This window comes from Mesoplodon densirostris, chromosome 15, assembly GCF_025265405.1.
Source record: "Mesoplodon densirostris isolate mMesDen1 chromosome 15, mMesDen1 primary haplotype, whole genome shotgun sequence".
In the NCBI taxonomy this organism is placed as follows: Eukaryota; Metazoa; Chordata; class Mammalia; order Artiodactyla; family Ziphiidae; genus Mesoplodon; species Mesoplodon densirostris.
Genome location: NC_082675.1, coordinates 82903458 through 82922658, shown reverse-complemented (window position 1 = coordinate 82922658; position 19201 = coordinate 82903458). Strand labels below are relative to the sequence as shown.

General features: G+C 40.3%; 1 protein-coding gene across 1 annotated transcript in view; it reads right to left on the bottom strand.

Annotated features, from left to right (window-relative positions):
* Positions 1 to 3812: 3812 nt before the first annotated feature.
* DOK6 (docking protein 6) overlaps positions 3813 to 19201 on the bottom strand; it is a 411999-nt gene continuing 396610 nt past the window's right edge. Inside the window, exon 8 of the mRNA XM_060119271.1 lies at positions 3813 to 4703. Within this exon, the coding sequence (XP_059975254.1) occupies positions 4564 to 4703 (140 nt within the window). The 3' untranslated portion in view covers positions 3813 to 4563. The remainder of the gene's footprint in view (positions 4704 to 19201) is intronic.

Below are 19201 nucleotides of genomic sequence, written 5' to 3'. Positions count from 1 at the left end.
CAGCTAATATATCTTCGTGCTGAAACTCAGATGAGGTTGACCATATGAAACTGATGCTCATGTCACTGAAGAGACATTTAACCATGGGTGTTTTGTGATGATACATTCTTTTGTGTGCAATAATTTTCACTAAACTGAAGGAAGCATACTTGATATGTGTTGTCTTTCTGTGGTAACTTCAAAACCTGATACAACCGATGTCTTCTTTCAGTTGCATACTTAGTACGAGGTGAAACTAGTAAAGAAGGCCACGTCTGTGACATAGAACTGAGGTCAGAATATGAAGACAGCAGAGTCCCAGTGTAACACTGGACACTTCATTGGAGTTTTTGTAATTTTACCTAAACTGTTGCCCTCCTGACTAGTCCCCCTCCTCTTGTTCTACCCCCTCCATGGGAAATTGCACTCCATAAATTTCATAGGCTAGAAGTTCATTTGTGTGGTGTATCACCTACTATAATTATTAACACAGGTCTAGTGGCAAAGTTCTATCTATTTTGAGAAGGCCAAGCTTCCGGGATTATAAAGTATAGTTAATGATTGATAAAGCAGTTTGAAATTACAAGGTATTGACAGACATGATAGATTTGGAGAAAATGTGTAATTTTCACTTTGAGCAGTTTTTAGTATAATGTTTGCTATAAAACACAAATTGTTAAAGGCCTAAGCTCAGCCCCACTGAGTGTATACTGCCCATTTATTGTGCTGTATGTATTGTAAAAATCAAATCTGGACTACAATGTTTTTACAAGAATATAATTTTCTTAGCTTGTTTTCACTGTAGCATTAATGGTCCATTTTAGTAAGTGGCTCAAATAATCAAGGGAGTAGGGTAATCATGCTTTTTTACAGAGTTTTCTGAGATATTGGCCAAAGAATGAGGGGCAGACATCAATTTTTATGATGTTTTTAATATCTACTATAAAGATACCACATGCAATAAATTGGATTTATAGAAACTACTAACAGTGTAAAGTTATTTATCAGTCCACTGCTTCTATACTGGACAGAAAGAATAAGTGGTTAACCATTTTATAAGTGATAAATTATTTTCAAACATAATTGCCCAATGAAGACAGAGGAAAATTGTACAAGATACCAGGACTAGTACTATAGTTACTACTTGTTGGAAAAGGTGAGGTTTACTTTTAATAAATACATTTCACTTTATTTCACATGCTCTATCAAACCACATCTTCCTTAATATATAAGTAAATATATATTTCTTATTTCATTAAGTTCAAATTGTGGCAGTGGCCAAAACCTATTGATTCATAAATATTTATTGCATAAACAAATTAGTTCTGAGTGCCTATTATTTGTTTGATGACTAAGAGAAAGAAGTGTTTTCTTTTCCCTCCCACCAGAATAGTAAACCATTGGGTCAAAGTTATTTTGTACTTTTCTACATAAATATAATGTCACGTGTACAACAATTAATATTATCAGAACAAAAAATTGGGGACATAAAAAATAAATCCCTTCAGGTAATCTTTCCATGAAATGTGTATGTCTTCCAGGCTTTCTCTGCTCTCAGAAGATCCTTTATGACTTGTGTTGGGGTCCTTGACCACTGCTTTCTTCCAACCCGATATGGAAGCTGTGACCATCTTCGTCCACCGGTCTAAATCTGGACGGAAAGCTGACTGAGTCAGTTTCAGAAGGAGCCGAAAGATGTCTTTGGTTCATAGCAGTCACTCCCTCACAATGAAAAAGTCACATGTATATTAAAAAAGAACACAATTTCTGAAGGGAGAAAAATGCTTGCAAAGCATAGAGGCATCTTCAGTCAAAAACCTACAAGCTTGAGTGAGTTGGATACATGCCTATAACTCTACTTATGCCACTGGTGCTGGTTTTATGACCTTCCAGCAGACTGGTTCAGTAAGTTTTCATCTTTGGTTTTTGCAGAATATTTATCTGCTTGTCAGTGATTACAGTGTGCATTGCCTTATGCCAAGTATATTAGGTTAATATAAATTCTCCTATCTGTTCATTTAGCAATTTTGACTTAGCTGCAATTTTAAGTATAGTTATAGGAGTATGCTAGAATAAATTTCCAAAAATTTATCATGAAATCTTTTACAGCGTTATTCTCATTGTGATGAGATTGGGTTAAGGACATGGGAAGGAAATTTCTCTCTGACTCTTTTTTTATGACATTATTTTGAACTGGCCCAAGGTTATGCCTGATCTTTGGGACCCCCTCAGTTACACTCACTGGTAATGGTCACAAGCAAACAGTGTTCTGGAAACTACTTCATGCAGGAATCGTGTCTCCCATCAAACGTACACAAGAGCAGACTCGTCTAATTAGCAGAATCCCCCCGGACCCGCTGTCTGTGCTTCTGGCACATTAATAAAGCTGAGACATATACCAGGACCCCTGAGGATCTGTCCCCCTAAGTTCCATGTAGAAACGTGTGGTCTGTAAGCAACAACTCGACCGAGTGAGCCGCGAGAGGCTTGCTTTGAGCGCGGCACCACTGGGAGCTGTGCTCAGCTGGTCTCAGCTGGGAGTTGCTCTGGTGTGTTTCACTAGCGGCATTTCAAAAGCAAATGCCATGTGCTAAAGTAATTCAGAGGTGTTCAACCCTGAAAGCTGGGATTTCAGGGAAGGCTGTATCATCGTCAGGAACCAGTCATCCGCTCTTCTGCTGTGTCATCAAAATTCACAGTGCAGAGCATTTGAGTAATTTTCTTTTTATCCCTGAAAGCTTAGGATAATTATTTTTCACAGCCACATTAACTCTTATGATTAGCATCTTGAGGGCATTTTCAGACTTATCTGAGAGATGTGGAAAATCTAGGCAGTTGCTATAAGTGCACATTTATCACGGAGGGACTGAATACCGCTTTTACCACTAGTAACTCTCCACAATGAATTGTGACTCTGCATTTCAAGCTATGGACATGGATGAAAAAAAAAAGTCTTATCACAGATCAGCAAAAAAGGTACCCTTTCAACAGACTAACTTTGAAAGCTTAAAAAAAATTTGATATTGAAAACAAAATCAGGTTTTCATCTTACATGACCTGGGCTCACTGTTCTTTAAATCCACCTTTGGAGTATTTATGAGCTGACCATCTTAGGCACGTGGCATCAGATAATTCGGGCAGAATGATTTTTATTTTTACTTGAGTAAACTCCAAAACTAAGGGCAAAAATATCTATGTTGACCCAAATTAGCCAAACTTCCCCAGTTCACATGGAAATCACCACGTCCCTTTAAATCTACTAGGTTTGTCATTAGTCTCAGGAATGAAAAAAACTTTTTTTTTTGATCCATTTTCTCTTATAATCCCAGCCAACCCATATCCAGTAAAAGGAACGTAAAGCCCAGCCAATTCTGGTTACACAGTAAATTACAAGCCCCTGATGGCTCTCTGAGAACAGCATCTGTGACACATAAAATGATACCTACAGTCCTGTCCCTATTGTTGGTCTCCTGACTGCAAAATGTCTGATTTCATTTAAAGTGTATTTTTATCTCTTTCTTAAACAGATTGTCATGTAGAGTCCTTCTTTTTCTCGAGGTTAAATGAAAGCCAGTCGAGGATCACACCCAATCTTCCCCACGTAGCTCAGAGGGGGCCAAAGGGAGAAACATCGTCACCAACAAGGGATTACTGAACAGAAAGACAGTGCAGTGACGTGACGTGCAGGACAGCCAGACTGGTTCCTTTGCTTCCAAAGTGGTCCCCCTTTTCACATCGTCACCTATGTTTGTCACAGGAGCAGACATGACCACATAAATACTTTGCTAATAAGAAGCCTTTTTTTTCTTACAGCACTATTTTAAAAATAGCTATTCAACATAACAATCTTAATTTTAATGCACCAAATAACAGTTTTCAACAATTTAAGTGAGCATATGCTGTCACTCTCAGCACACATTGATATATACTTGTTAGATATAGATGGATACAGCAATATCCATATCTCTATTTGTCTACAGACACACACACACAACACACACACACACAGAGCACACACACGGAATAGAGCTACAAGGCCCTGCTTAAGAGTGTGTTCTAAATTTCGTGGGCGTGTTCCCTTGTCACTGGGCTTATTTATATGGAAAGTTGTGATGCCATTTGTAGAGTTTACTGGATTTGTCCCTGTCGAAACCCTCCAAGCCACAGAGCTTGTGGTGGGTCACCTTTCTGTCTAAGGACAGACCTCTCCTCAGGTGGGAGGACTGAGCCAGGAGGACAGGGGCAATGCCTTCACCCAGGCACAGTCCAGCGTGGGCGACTTCTCACCCTGCCCAGGCTTCTGCTACTGTCAGACTCAAAGGATTTTATTTAAATGACTGTTCAGACGATTTGGATTCTATTTTTGTAAAACATAGACTCCCCCGCAAGAAACTCAATAAATAAAGGACTTAGCCACGGAATCAAGGAAGCGGAACTCCAGTTTTTAACCTTCCACTGGGAGCGGGGATAGACCCGACCCATTTCAATGTTCCCTGCAATTGGTCCTCCGCGAGGCAGAGGGCGCGATGGCCCCCAGGCAGGTCCGGACAGACTGTCTCTCTGGTCTCAGCATCTCTCTGGGTGTCATTGGATAAAGCTGGAGCTGTAGCTGAAGCCGTAGCTGCTTGACCGGGACAAAGACGGCTGTGTCTCTTCGCTCTGCTCCGAGGCGTAGCTGGGAAACGTCTGTGCTCGTGACATCTTCGAGGACCCGAACCCGTGACCTGGAGAGAGAAAAAGGAAGGAGAGCTGTACCAAGAAACTGACTCCGAAAAGCGCGAGGTGAGTAGGTAAAAATGGAGAAACGGCGCCTGGTTCCTTGGTGAGTTACAAATGTTGTATGCAGGGCTCAATAGTTTCCTTAGTGTGTCTTCTCAGAAATTCTGGATGCCAGAGAGCTAGGGATCTCAGACTTGTACTCTCCTTCAACCTCTGGAACAAAAGCACGAAAAGCGTTTCCAAAAAAAAAAAAAAAAAAAGCTGTTTTTGCCGGAGAGCCTGTAAGCGCTTTCTTTTCTTTGATACTCACTTTTCAGCGTACAGAAGCAAATGACATACTTCTTAAAACCTTTTGAGCAGGCAGACTACACTTTATCCTAACCCGTCACCATCAATTATCAGGAGAAGGCTTTCACAGTGATTGCGTTCCAGGCCCTGGCTTCTCCTGGCGGGTTTGTGAGTAACCGAGCCCACTTCATGATGGTTAACCCAAACGATAAACCTTCACGGTTACTAAAATGGCCTCAGAGTTAAGCCTTAGAGGAAATTTATTTCTATGATTTTATAGTTAAGATGCACCCCTGCAACGAGAAATTTGTTTAATGCAAAATCCAGAAATGATTACTGGAAAACTAGCAGAATGCTAACAACGTAGGGAGACAGGATGCGTTCTAGGGCCTCAGGTGAACTTCCCAGGGCTCTCCCCATCCTCCTCAATCAGTCAGTAATTGTTCTTCACACGTGAGAATGGTGATTATCTGATGGATGAGCTCAGTGGGGAGAGAAGGAAACATAGATACAGTGTGCACTGCCCTCTCGGAGCTATTTGACTCAAAGCAAGAGATGTATTGAGTTTGGTTTATATTTTTTCTCGTCTCTATGGCGAGGAATCCAGGGAAGATGATCTGTTAACACAGAAACGTCAAACATCTCATCAGGCTCCTCAGGTGGGGCTGGCGTTTGCAAGGTCACGCACTAAAAGCCAGTTTCATCGTCAGGTGTGTTTGGTGACTCGGAATCGATCCGTGTCGAGTCTGAAGCTTGGGATCCAGGGAGGAAATGCAAATGCATTGGGCAATAAAAAGGTAATTAAAGTGGTAGAAGCTCTTAATGTTAAAAAGTCGTGAGAGCAAAATCTTGCTTTCGAGATAGAAAGCATTTTAGTTTCATTGTTGGCCTGGTTCTCTCATTAAGACTCAGCAGGGGCCTCCCTGGTGGCGCAAGTGGTTGAGAGTCCGCCTGCCGATGCAGGGGATACGGGTTCGTGCCCCGGTCTGGGAGGATCCCATATGCCGCGGAGCGGCTGGGCCCGTGAGCCATGGCCGCTGAGCCTGCGCGTCCGGAGCCTGTGCTCCACAACGGGGGAGGCCACAACAGTGAGAGGCCCGCATACCGCAAAAAAAAAAAAAAAAAAAAAAAGACTCAGCAGCAGGTCAGGGAGGAGAGGCCTGGGCATTTCCTACCGAGGCCGTCCCGTCTGCTCCTGTGCTGCTTCTGCCACCCAGCCTCCTGCTTCTGAGTTTCCAGACCTTTCTGCTCCCTTCCCTGCCTCTCCCAGGGTCCTGAAACCCCATTTCCTTTCTGTGCTCCTTCAGGCCTGAGGCGGGCAGGGCTGCCTTGCCGTCTCTCACATCTCCTTACTGGTTCAGTAATTGGACCGACAGCTGATTCAAGGGTCCAATTAAATTCCATCATCAAATTCTCATAAAATCTCAGCTAAGTGTGTCTTCCCTTTGCCGTAGGACCCTGAGGAGGCAATGAGGAAGATGAAGCTGGGGGTAGGCAGGAGGGTTTGGCCGTTAGAGGCGAGATCAGCTTGGGGACTTAGGAGTCAGAGCTCTGGGCACACGTGCTGCCCCTGTGGCTAACTCGTTGTAACTGATCTTGAGAGACTTACTTGGTCTCTGGGTTTCGCAGTTTCCTTATCTGCACATTCTGGATGACAATAATGGTATAATATGGTGCTTTTGAGTATTAAATCAATGTGTATCAATTAAATTCATACATGTTAAATGCATCCACACAGCAAGAGACAGATGCCATGAGGGACTCTATCCAGCACGGCCATCCATAGGGGGCAGTCCGTGAAGGCTTCCCTGAGGAGGTGGCCTTTTGACATGATGCTTATACGACAAGGTTGTGATACACTAGTCCAATATGGGGAACATCACTTAAAATTTTAACAGTTTGCCTCCTTATCTCACCATTGACTTGCTGGATGATAGTTTAGTTCCCGTAAGAGGAGAGACTGGCGTTCATGAGCACGAACCAGTTGGAAATCCTAATATTAAGACCATGTTCCTGGCCTTGGTTTTATCCTGTTATTTTAAAAAATGTAAGGAATAGCTGAAAGAGAGCAGTGCGAGAGCACACCTTTAATTCCCATTACTTGTGGTCAAAGGCTAAGGTTTAAGTCGTGAATATAGAAGAGTCTTTGCCTATGTACACAGAATCTAGAATCTTGGGGGTAAAACTTCAATCGTGCAACTAAAATTTGCCAAGCATCTACTAAAATAGATCAGGACTCTACAGAGAAGACAACGTAATGGAAGCCATGGTTCCTGAGTTTCCAGAGTTCACAAGCTGCTTTGGGAATGATCATCAGACAAGGATAGATAACAGTAAACATCAAATGAAGGGTCCGCACAGCCAGTGCTGTACGGGATCAGAGCAGGACGCCAGCGGAGCTTAGAAGAGCTGGTTACGGAACTGTACACTTCAGTTCAACAATCACCAGAGACCTCTGCTCCACGGAGTGTGTAGACACCACCACCACGGACTCTGACATTGCTGAGTCCAAAGTCCAGCTCTGCCATCCCTCTCTGAGCCTCAGTTTTTTGCATGGAAAGAACATACTTTCCTAAGGTATTTTGAGGGTTAAACAAAACAGCATACAGGAAGACACCTGGGATGGTAGGTACTTAATAAATGTTAGTTTTGATCCCTTCTTTCTATGCTGAATGTGTCCACGCTCTTGTCCATTTTCTTGTTCAATGTCTATACTTTGTCTACCCTTGCAGTACGCTGTTCTCACTGTGACAGGTTTGGAATATTATTTTCCTTCAAGGTCATCTTGAAGATTTCTTCTTCTCCTCTACAAACAATTTCTAGTCTAATGGGAGATTAAATGATGTTTTTTCTTACCTCAACCATTTCTTTATGGACCGTTCACAAATGATGCTGTTTCTGCTTATCACAAAAATAACATACCTCAATCAGAGCTGAACATATGAAGGCTTAATAAGTGCTGTTTGATTTTGGCAACAATGAGTATGAGAACAAAAGAGAGAAGTAATTAATCATTTTCTCAACATTTATTTGAATTGTGCCCTTAGGCACTGTTGATGAAAACAAAACAAAACAAAACAAATCAACTTTGTGGCTTAAATGAAAAACTTGCTGGACTAGATCTGGTCACTCCACTCAACAGAGACCCTATTTAAATCCTTCCTAAACTTTCCCCTCCGGACCATCCCCTGAAAGACAGACTCTGGGCATCTGGGGGATGCTGCAATTTAAAAGTAACAAATTTGTTCATAGCTATCAGTCTATCTTAAAAGTCCTTTTGAATTTTCATTTCTACTCCATTGTATATTCATGTTTGTTTTAATAGAAAATAATATTTTCTACCCATATATTCAGGTAACATTGACAATCTGGGAGAGAAACATATCATATTTACCTGGTGGTTTGAAGTATACTCTGAAATGACACTCCATACCATCCCCTACCCCCTTCCCTCCATGGCAAGTATATGAGCCCCAGATGGAGAAACATGGGTCCACTCCAAAAGGAAGGACATATATTGGATACAGAGGCATTTAAGACATTTGTTTATTCTAACAAAATTACATGACTTCTGGAAACTGAAGAGTACCACGTGACAAGAAAGGTGAAGTGACTCTAGCCATAGAAGGAAAACTTCCTACCGCATCATGAAAGATTCAAACCAGGGATAAACTAGATGGAACACAATGCAGTAGAAAATAACTACCAAATTGGAATGCAGGAGCAGAGATTCACGTATCACCTAGGAGAAAAAGGGAAGAATGGCCGGCTCTTGTAAATATCTTCTCTTTCCTGAGGGATTAAGTAGTACTTTGCTGCCTGGTACAGAGTTACCACTGCTCATTCTCTTTCTGCTAGCTTCTAGTTTTCCATACTTACTAATACCGATTTTATTCTTTACATAAAATATAAAGGAAATTGTTTTGGAAGGAAGTCAGAAGATTCCCAAAGCATAAAACTTGTGGTTATTAATTGGTAAGAGGCGATGCCCCAGTAATGCTACGTGCTGACGTGAATTTGTGTGTTTTATTAGTCTGTTAGAATCTGGGGGAGAGGAAAGAGTGTTGTCCCTTTAAATAATAAAACAAACAAAACAAAGCAGGAAAAAACCCCAAATAAAACAGTTGCCTCCTGAGGAAGGGAGCAGCCTGGAATCAAGGCATCAGCAGCAATCAGGACTAGGTGGACACAGGGGAGATGCTGATTTCTGTGGCTAGAAACCCCTTGTTAGGAGAGGGCACACGGCAGATCAGGCCCGGATGCTGGAGGAGGGAATGGAAGAATAAGTTGGGGTGCAAAGCAGAGGGCTTAAGGGCTCTCACTGCAGTGAATCTGGGGCCAGCAGGTTTCTATGGGATGTTTAAAACTTGTATGTTTACCTTGCAGCCAGGTAAAAGGTGAAACCAGACAGGAGGTAGAAGCAACAAGGGCCATCTCCAGTCTCTTAGTAAAAACCTACCATGTATTAGTCATGCTTAGAAATGCTCAGGACCTTTAGTCAGTGGCTCTTCTATAAGCTGTATTTGAATTTTCCTCAGTTCTAATTACAGTTCAAAGTGGACTATGTTTTGGTGGATCTTTGTGCTCTCCTAGGGGGGTGCTCCAGAAATGCCTGTGGGGATTCCAGGGTCCCAGGAGCTCCATGACCCTTGAATAGATTTGCTGGGGGGAATTGAGGCTCGGTTCAGTGCATCTGAGCCACCGGGGAATGAAGATCATGGGTTTCAATGCAGACAGAAAGTGATTTGGAAACGAAAAGCCATGATGGAATAACTACTGTTCATTGAGCACATATGTCTATGCTAACTATGTTTGAAATATTATTTTTAAAAATCCTCATATCAATTCTGTAAGACTGGGTAGCTTAAACAACAGATATGTATTTTCTCATAGTCCCAGAGGCCAGTCTTAGATCAAGGTGCTGGCAGGGTTGGTTCCTGGTGAGAACTCTCTCCTTGGCTGGCAGGGGGTCCTCACTGGTGCTTTTCTCTGTGTGCACTTTCCTAGGGTCTCTTCCTCTTATAAGGACACTAATCCTGTTAGACCTGGGTCCAACCCATATGATATTATTTAACCTTAATTGCCTCCTTAAAGGCCCTATTTCCAATACAGTCATATTTGGAGTTAGGGCTCCAGCCTATGAACTTTGGGGGACACAGTTCAGTCCATAGTCCATTCATTTTATAATAAATAAAATTAATCAGGAGACATTAATCTGAGAAAATGTAGGTGACACCTTTTCTTTTGTTAGGGATTATTATTTTCTTGACCTTTTCTCTGGGAGGTATTTGTACTTTTTAGTGAAATTATGTAATTTGGCTTAAGATTACATAAAATGATTAAATATGACATGTAATTTTTCATCCTTCAAATTGTCAAAAAAAGAAAAATTTTAATGGTTGTTTTATGCCACTGTTTCTGATATAAACTGTCAATTTGCATTGCACTAGTTTACATTCCCACTTGGAGGGTATAAGAGTACTTTTTATCTTAACATTAGATGATCCGGATATTAATTAGATTAAAAATTTTGCCAGGTTGAAGGATGAAAAATTACATCTTATTGTTTAATTTCCTTTTGCTACATAAAGTATTTAAATTTTATAGTCAAGTGTTGGTGGTTTCTGATTTTGTGTCTTGAAATAAGTCTTTCTTCATCACAAGATTATTAAAATATTTTCTTATAAGTTCTTTTTATATTTTCATAAATTTCTTTTGCTATCTTCAGCTTTTTAATTTATTGGGAATCTCTCTTGGTTCATGCCCTAAGTTAAGGATCCTGTATTGTGTGATGGTTAATTGTGCTGGCTCTGAAGGAAGACGACTTGTGTTTGAGTTCCCACTCTATCCCTTTACTGTTCTGTCCTTCGAGTTCCTCAAGTGTAAAATGGCAATTATAATAGTTTCTACCAATAGGATCATGTGTTAAAAGAGTTATTTCATAATAGCACAGTCTAATGGTGTATTACATTAGTGTTTATATAATACAATATTAACACTAAGAGCAGGGGTACTATATTGTGGTATATGCACACGACCGTGCGAGCACTACACACACACAGCCCACTAGTTCATTTAATCTTCACAACCTGCTACTGAAGTAGAAACAAAGCGTTTGCAATAGTGCCTGGCATTGATCCTTTGTTATGAGGTTCATAATGATGTGTCATGGTGTTAGTATTTTTCCAAATACTTTATGAGATTTTTTTTTCAATCAAGGAACCAAGGTGTCTCATTTCTGGGAAATACTTCTGGATTATTATTATAATTTTTGTTAATTATTTCCCTTCCACCATTTTTCTCTGCTCTCTTTCTCCCACTTCTGTTCTCTTTCTCTAACCATCTATTAGTTATATGTTCCAGTGCTGTTCTGATCTTACAATTTTCCAATCTTTTTTATTTTCACTCTCTTTTTTGCTGCTTTATTTTGTGGGAGATTTGAGGTTTGCTTAACCTTCTCTTCCAAGTTTACTAAATTATAAAAAAGATTTTACTGCTCTAATTTTAATTTGCAAAAGCTTTCTTTTCCCTTTTACTTTCCCTCTCTTGTTCTCCTTTCTTTAATATACATTCATACATTTATTGTTATTAATAATGGCACTTTCACCCCTAAAACTATGGACCTTTTTTGCTTGTTTCATAAGTGGACATCTAAATATCCTTTACTCATATCTTTAAAAATTAGAAATTTTTGAATGGGAAAATGCATATTATTTAATTCTATGTAATACCCAGCCTCCAGTTATAAAGAGACTGGTGGGTTAGCAACCGATTCTAATACTGAAAAATATCCAACACAATATAGTTTATAATAGTTTAATTTGTTTTAAAGATGGTTTAATTTTATTCATACAGAATTACATTTTTAATACCCATTTCATAAATTCTCTGGACTAAAAATAGTCTTCTATCTATCATTCTGGTTGATGTAGCATTCATTTTTCCCTGTTGCTTGCATTTCATTTCTCATGTATTTTAATTACCCATTGGGATATTAATTTTCTACAGCTGTGATATTTTCTATAACTGTGATCTCTTCACAAGACTTAGCTGAACTCTTCACTGTTAGCAGAATGCATTTGAATAGTTGTGGAAGGTATAAGCAATCTGTGGCAGCTACTACAATGGTAAATATTAACATGGGATAATCTAAGTTGAAACTGAGTAGAGAATACATGAAATAAAAATACATCAGTGTTGCTCAACAAGAGGAATGGAAAATATAAAAATTCAGTTTTTTGAGGAATGGGAAAATATCATAAGATAAAAATTCAGTTTTTTATTTAGTTTTTGAGCTATAAATTTTTCATTGCTATTTTCAAGGGTTTAGGTATAAATTTTTGAATATAATAAAAATAAGTTATATATTGATACATCTTTGTTTCCATTTATGAATATATTATTTATAGAAAGTTTTAGCAATCAAGGAACTATTCAGGATCATGAAGTAGGGTGTGCCCAGTTCAGGTTGAGATCTCCAGAACTATAATCTGAGGTATTTTAACAAGTTTACTGAAAAGTCACATTAATCTCCTGCAAATCAATAACAAGAATACTTTCCAGCTGATCATCCTCAAGATGATATCTTAGGGAGAAAATGGAAATTTTTATTTGATATAATTCTTTTCTAAAGATTTTAAATGAATGCATAGAAACACTTTTCCAAGAGCATGGGACTTCCCTACATAATGTATAGTTAGAGATTTGAGTTACGACAGAAATGTTATAGAAAAAATATTGAATGTCACATAAGTTTACATAGGAGGAATTTTGCAAAAAAGACTAAATATGAGGAAGATTAACAAAATTATTGAAAATTTACTGTCAGGTTTTCATAGAATGTAGCACAGTTTTATTCTGCGGTAGATACAAGGTTAAGCTTGCATTTAGTCTGAGGACCTCTGAAATGAGTTTGAGGATAAGTGTCCAAAAATCTGCTTAGCACTCGACACATCCGATTTCATCTCATTCTCTCTAGAACTTTACCTAGAATTTTTCCTTCTAGTAATGACTAGGTTGATTTTTTCAGAGGTCTGGGAAACATTCTGATAATCACAAGCAAAATTTTGTCTTCTTAGATTTGTAAATATTTTGTTTGTCAGTATAAGACCACAGTGCCCAAATGGTCATGGCTTTCAGACTCTGTATCTCACCATTAGGAATTAGGCCCTCATGATGCTAATAATGAAAGCTAAAATTCCAGATGGTGAGTTGCAGCAGATGAGATATGGATGTGGGGAGGGGACACACCCCGGAGAGTCTGTTATATCTTATGAAGCCAATTGGATACTTTTTAAATGGATGATAGAAAACTTTTGAATGATTTAAAGATGAGTGATTGGATCGGATTTGCGGTTCAAAAGCTCGCTCATTCAATGAGACGACAGAGGAGCTGTAATCAATCTTTTCCCACCGTCACACATCTGATAGATTAAATTTAGCCCCAGATAGAACAATTTCTCACGGAAGGCAGTGCCAATATAAAAAGAAGCCTCTGGTTTTATGTGCATTTCCTAGGGTTTACTTATAATTCTTCCTGATTTTCTCCAACTCATCAGCATTCTTCCAGGTCCAGTGGGAGCGTTGGAAACTGCCAGTACCGACCTAGAGAAGAATGAGGCCAGATGGGTGGGGGTGATGAGGAGTTGAGGACATTCGTTGTCATTGAGAGAGACCTACAGACATTTCTTACTATAGTTAAATTCAGTATTCTGCGTTCTCATTATACAATCAATAAACTGCAGTCATTTCAGAACCTGGAAATCTGAAGCCTAGATAGTTTCTGGTTAGCACTTCCTGGAAAGTCGATATTGCAGTGTCTGTATTGATATTGAAAATATCCAGATAAATAGAGAGTAGGAGATCAGAGATTCATGAAAATGGAGTCAAGGAGTACAGGACAAAGGACGTGCTCTGTGGACATTTCTTCTGTTTTATGAGAAACTGCTGCAAAAAATCCAAATTACTTTTCTAGGCAGGTTGAGAAATCCTTATTAGGCATTTTTTCACCATTGTACCCAGAGACAGCAGGGAAAATCATTTTAACCCCTGATTAGCTTTTAATTTTTACTTAGTTATCTTTATTTTATTTTTACTCTGTGAGAGATTGAAATATATTTTCATCAGTTATTGCTTAATATTAAGTACTAATGTCAAAAGGCTAGAAAATGTTTGTAGAATTATTGCCATTTTACAATGTCACGTTACCTGTAATGATTTCACTGAAAACAGGCCAGGACAGGGAAGGGTTGAGAGCACAGGCTCTAAGGCTGGTCCTAGCCTCACCGGGTGACCTCGGGTGCGATACAATCATACATCAAGTATCCGAGTGCTTGACTCATGATATTAGTGGTCATTAATCCTGCGCACTAACAGTGTACCAGGAAGTGTCAGATGCTTCACTTATGTTGATTTACTTAATCCACCTGGCAGCCCTATAGGATCAGTCCTCTTATACGCTCTCTCCTGGGTGCACAGACACCAGTGCTGGAATCCAGGCTGCTGGCTTGAAACTCTTCACTCACCCCAGAAGGTTAAGGCTACCCCACAGTTAGCACAACAGAGAAAAGGGCACGATTTGGCAAACAAAAACATATTTTAGAGGCAAGGGAGCAAGCAGGCCTCATAACTCTTTTTTCTTTTAATTCCCTCAGTTATATTGGTTTTCAGAAGAGCACAGGATAATCTGAATTACTTTATTTCATGTTACTTGACTGTGAGAATATGGATATTCACTGTGTTTTCCAAGAGTCTTTCTTTCTTTATATGTTTACTTTGATTTTATAATTGTGAAAGTCATAAATGTTAGTTTCTATCGTTTATTTTTTAAATATTTAACAATCACTTAATAGAATAAAATGCTAAATCCATCTGGATTGTTCTTGGATTATGTCCATGACAGTGAGTTGGCCAGTGTTACTAAATTCACTCAATTTCACTACTGCTGTAGAGCGTAATATTTTTATGGAAACCATTTATGTTTACATAATTAATAACATTGACTTAAATTGGTAAATCATATAAAAATTAAAATTTCCTAATTAACTAAGTCAAAGACAGAAAAGCTTTATGTTTCCTTGAGTCTTTATGCCTCTACATAAGTCTCTAATTCTATCAAATTTTAAAACTTTCTAGTACTGGGAAATTTGGCCAGCTCTTTAAGGAAACATATTAGTTTCTATTCTTTCCTACACTATATATAAAAATAAATTACAAAGACCTTGAAAAGCAAGTGAAAAAATAAGCATTAAAAATCACTAGAAATAAATCTAGGAAAGTAGTTTGAATTGGGAGATTTTTCTAAGTATGAAAGTATGAAAGCAGCTGAAGTTAAAATAAAGGGTCATTTGTCATTTTTTGACACCAAGTCGAAAAGAATCAAATTCTGAGTTTTAGCTCCTCTAAAGCTGGACAACATTCAGTCCTGTGGAGCCTCGATTTTAATGTGACCCTGTCAGGAAAGTGTTTATTAGCTACCATTTACATGTTAGAGAACATTTCAGCCTGGACTGATTCAGTGAGGGGTCATGGCAGTGGTGGTGAGTGGGCTTGAAGTGGTCAGAAAACTAGTTTTGTTAAAAATTTTAAAGGAAATTATATTTTTACTTAAGACAGGTCTGCCCAATGCGAGTACATTTTCTGTGTGCTTTGGTTGGATATATCATATATATACGTATGAATACACACATACATATATACACACACATACATATGTATATACACACATACCTATACATATATTTCAGGCTGGTAGTACTATCATCTAATGATTGCACCTTGTGATCTTCAGTCATATGTATTTTACTTAAAACATTTTTTTTGGTAGACAAGTCATTCCAAACATAAATCCAATGAAATGATAATGAAAGAATCTCTCAGGGCTTCCCTGGTGGCGCAGTGGTTGAGAGTCCACCTGCCGATGCAGGGGACACGGGTTCGTGCCCCAGTCCGGGAAGATCCCACATGCCATGAAGCGGCTGGGCCCGTGAGCCATGGCCGCTGAGCCTGCGCGTCCGGAGCCTGTGCTCCGCAACGGGAGAGGCCACAGCAGTGAGAGGCCCGCGTACCGCAAAAAAAGAAAAAAAAAAATCTCTCAGTGAAGATGAGTGTAACAACTAAGACAAAGAACAGGCATCTCTCAGGAGCTAGAAATACGGAATTCTAGAGAAAGGACCAGGAGGGTGCTGAGAAAGGAGAGCATTTTTGCTTGACCTGAGAATTTGATACCAGTATTATATGAATTCGGCCATAGCATGTAGGCCCTCCTGTTCCTTTCAATCAGGAGATTAGAAATGTAATTCTCACAAAGAAAACTGCAGAAGTTTAGCTGCGTAAGAAATGTATTCCTCTCAGTTATGAAAGAAGTGCCTGGTAGACCAGAGATGGGACCTTGAGAACTGCTGATTCTGCCAGACTCGCAGACTTTACTAGCCTTAAGCCTTGAGCAGAGTTATAGTACAGATAATTTAAATGGTTTCAGCAGGTTTAGAAACAAGACCGAGATGGCAAAATACTACACCTTTTAGAAACTTTGAAGTGAAATTGTATGGGGAACACAGGAGAGTTAAAGAATATAATTCAGGGTGTGATGGACTTGAGTTATAGAGTCCTGACTGTAGCTGAAACCTGAGGTTCCTCTTTATCTGTGAAATGAGAACAGCCCTAGGGACTCCACCTGAGCAGTGGAGATGAAGTGGGACAGTGGAACTAAACCAGTGCCGGGAGGAGATCCCAGTATGTTCTAGTGATGCCTTGGTTTTGCTTCCCTTTTATTTGAAATGGGTTTCTGGATATTGTTGGCTTTACTAAATAACTAGGCTCTGATAAATTGAAGAGAGAATTGATTTCTAAAAACGGAGGAGGGAAAGGTGAGTTGTTTAGGGGTTCCCGTTTGGGAAAGCCCAGCAGCTGGAGATCTGATCGCTGCAATGTTCTCTATCACCTACAGACAAAGAATGAGAGGCTTTTATAATGGGGAAAACCTTTGTGCCTCTTCAAGTTGGCATTCATCAAATAAACAGGAGAGCATGGCCAGAAAACAAAAACTTGTCCATTACTGACAGGTGGTATTCCAACACTGAACCCACCGTTCTTCCCTGCCTGATTTCCTGTCCTCCTGTACTTACTATTTCAGTGAATGGCACCCATCAGCCCAGCCCAGGTCAGAGAACTGGGAGCCATCCTGGTCTCCGTGCTTTGCTGTCATCTCCCCTCCTGCCATCAGCCACTAAGTCCTGCAGTTCTACCTCTTCAGAACCTCTCGAATCCACGTATTTTCTTCATGCTCCCTCCCTGTGCCCTAAACCTCTCATCAGGCTTACGGCCATAGCCAGCCAGCTGACCAGTGGTGTCCACCCCGCTGCACACCTGTTCAGGGTAAATGCAAACTCTCCCGCATGGTACTTAAGTACTTAAGGTTCTCAGTGGTGGTGACAAGGGTATGATTTGGGGGTTCTTTACTCGACCCTCATGTACAAAATCCATCAGTTCCACTCCTTTCCAGTAAAAAGCCATGTAAAAACATTGCTTTGCTTACAAGTACGGTTTCAAGACAAATCCTCCAGGGCTTCCTTTTAACCACATTGTTACCCTTAAACACCTTCCTATATATATGTGTATGAATATATTGGAACTGCCCCTAAGGACTCTGATTTGAACTGTGCTCACTTCTCCAGCTTCAGCTTTTTCCAGCCTCCACCTCCACGTCTGCTTTCACGGCCTCTTTCTAAAGGACACACAGTTCCCAGCTAAAGAGGCTCCCTGACCCGTGGCATGGGCTTCTTTCTCTGCTTGGAATGTCCACCCTCACATTCCTTTGTGCTCAGCTCTTTCAGGCTAATTCCTATTTTTCTTGAAGAATCCATCTTGGAAGCCTGGCACCATATCACCCAGCCTGAGTCTGCTGCGCTTTTCTTCCATTTTTATTTATTTTTGGCGGCGTTGGGTGTTTGTTGCTGCGCGCGGGCTTTCTCTAGTTGTGGCGAGGGGGGGCTACTCTTCGTTGCGGTGCGTGGGCTTCTCATTGCGGTGGCTTCTCTTGTTGAGGAGCACGGGCTCTAGGGACTTCAGTAGTTGTGGCTCGCGGGCTCTAGAGCCCAGGCTCAGTAGCTGTGGCGCACGGGCTTAGTTGCTCCGCGGCACGTGGGATCTTCCTGGACCAGGGCTTGAACCCCTGTCGCCTGCATTGTCAGGTGGATTCGTAACCACTGTGCCACCAGGGAAGCCCCTGCTACACTTTCTTAGCACCTCTTGCTCATCTCTTAACGCTTCACCTTGGTGTCTCTTCTGTGAGCTCTTACCCTGAACTTGAGGAAAGGAAGCTTATTTACCTTTGTCTTTGGAACCCTGTAAAATGCCAGTCTCACAGCAGGCACTCAATAAATATTAATGAATAAAACTATGAAAAATGCATGCAGCAGCTCACTCTGTGCAGATAGAAGATAGAAGGACCGATATCTCATCGATTGCCTCGCACGTCTTTGATGGTCAATAATTATTTTGTTGAATCAAAATAATTTAATGATGTCACCTGGTCCTGGCTAATGGGGAAATGACAATCCTTTTTAAAATTAGAATTTTAGTAATAATGTAAGGCTAAATGTGATTGTCAAATGTATGCTATAGGTACAAATAGGAGAATAAGGAAATGATTATTTTTAGCTTCATTATAATACACTGACCCCAACAAATGTACCCATTTAAAACGTTTTAAAAGATCTGAACACATGCGAGTTTAGTGAAAAAATGAGGAAGTGCAAGTTTGTTGGTAGACGATCCTCCATGATCCTCGTGCATCTCTGCATGTTTTGTGAGCAAAGGCACGGATGGCCTTCTTCTGAAAAATGGAGCAAGTGTCTCCCTCTGGAGAAAAGGGAAGATTTGCCTATGTCCCATGAAGTAAGGATAATGTCTCCCTCTGGGACAAAGTTCAGGCTGGATAATCGCCCACTATAAAATACTGGGGTTCCCTGTGCTTGTGGTTCCTCTCCTGTAACACAGCCTACTTCATACTTCATACTTCATATGTGGGTGTCACCTGACCCTCTCTTCATCTCCCTGTAAGAAATGGGACTCAGGAAACCAACATAAATGCTGATTCTCTGGCCAGTGCTATTGCTGTGAGTAATAAAGGGTCCTTAGTCTCTGATCCACGGGTCTCTTGTTTTCTGCCAGCATCCACGAAACTGCGGCAGGCTTACTGGCTAGCTGGCATGTG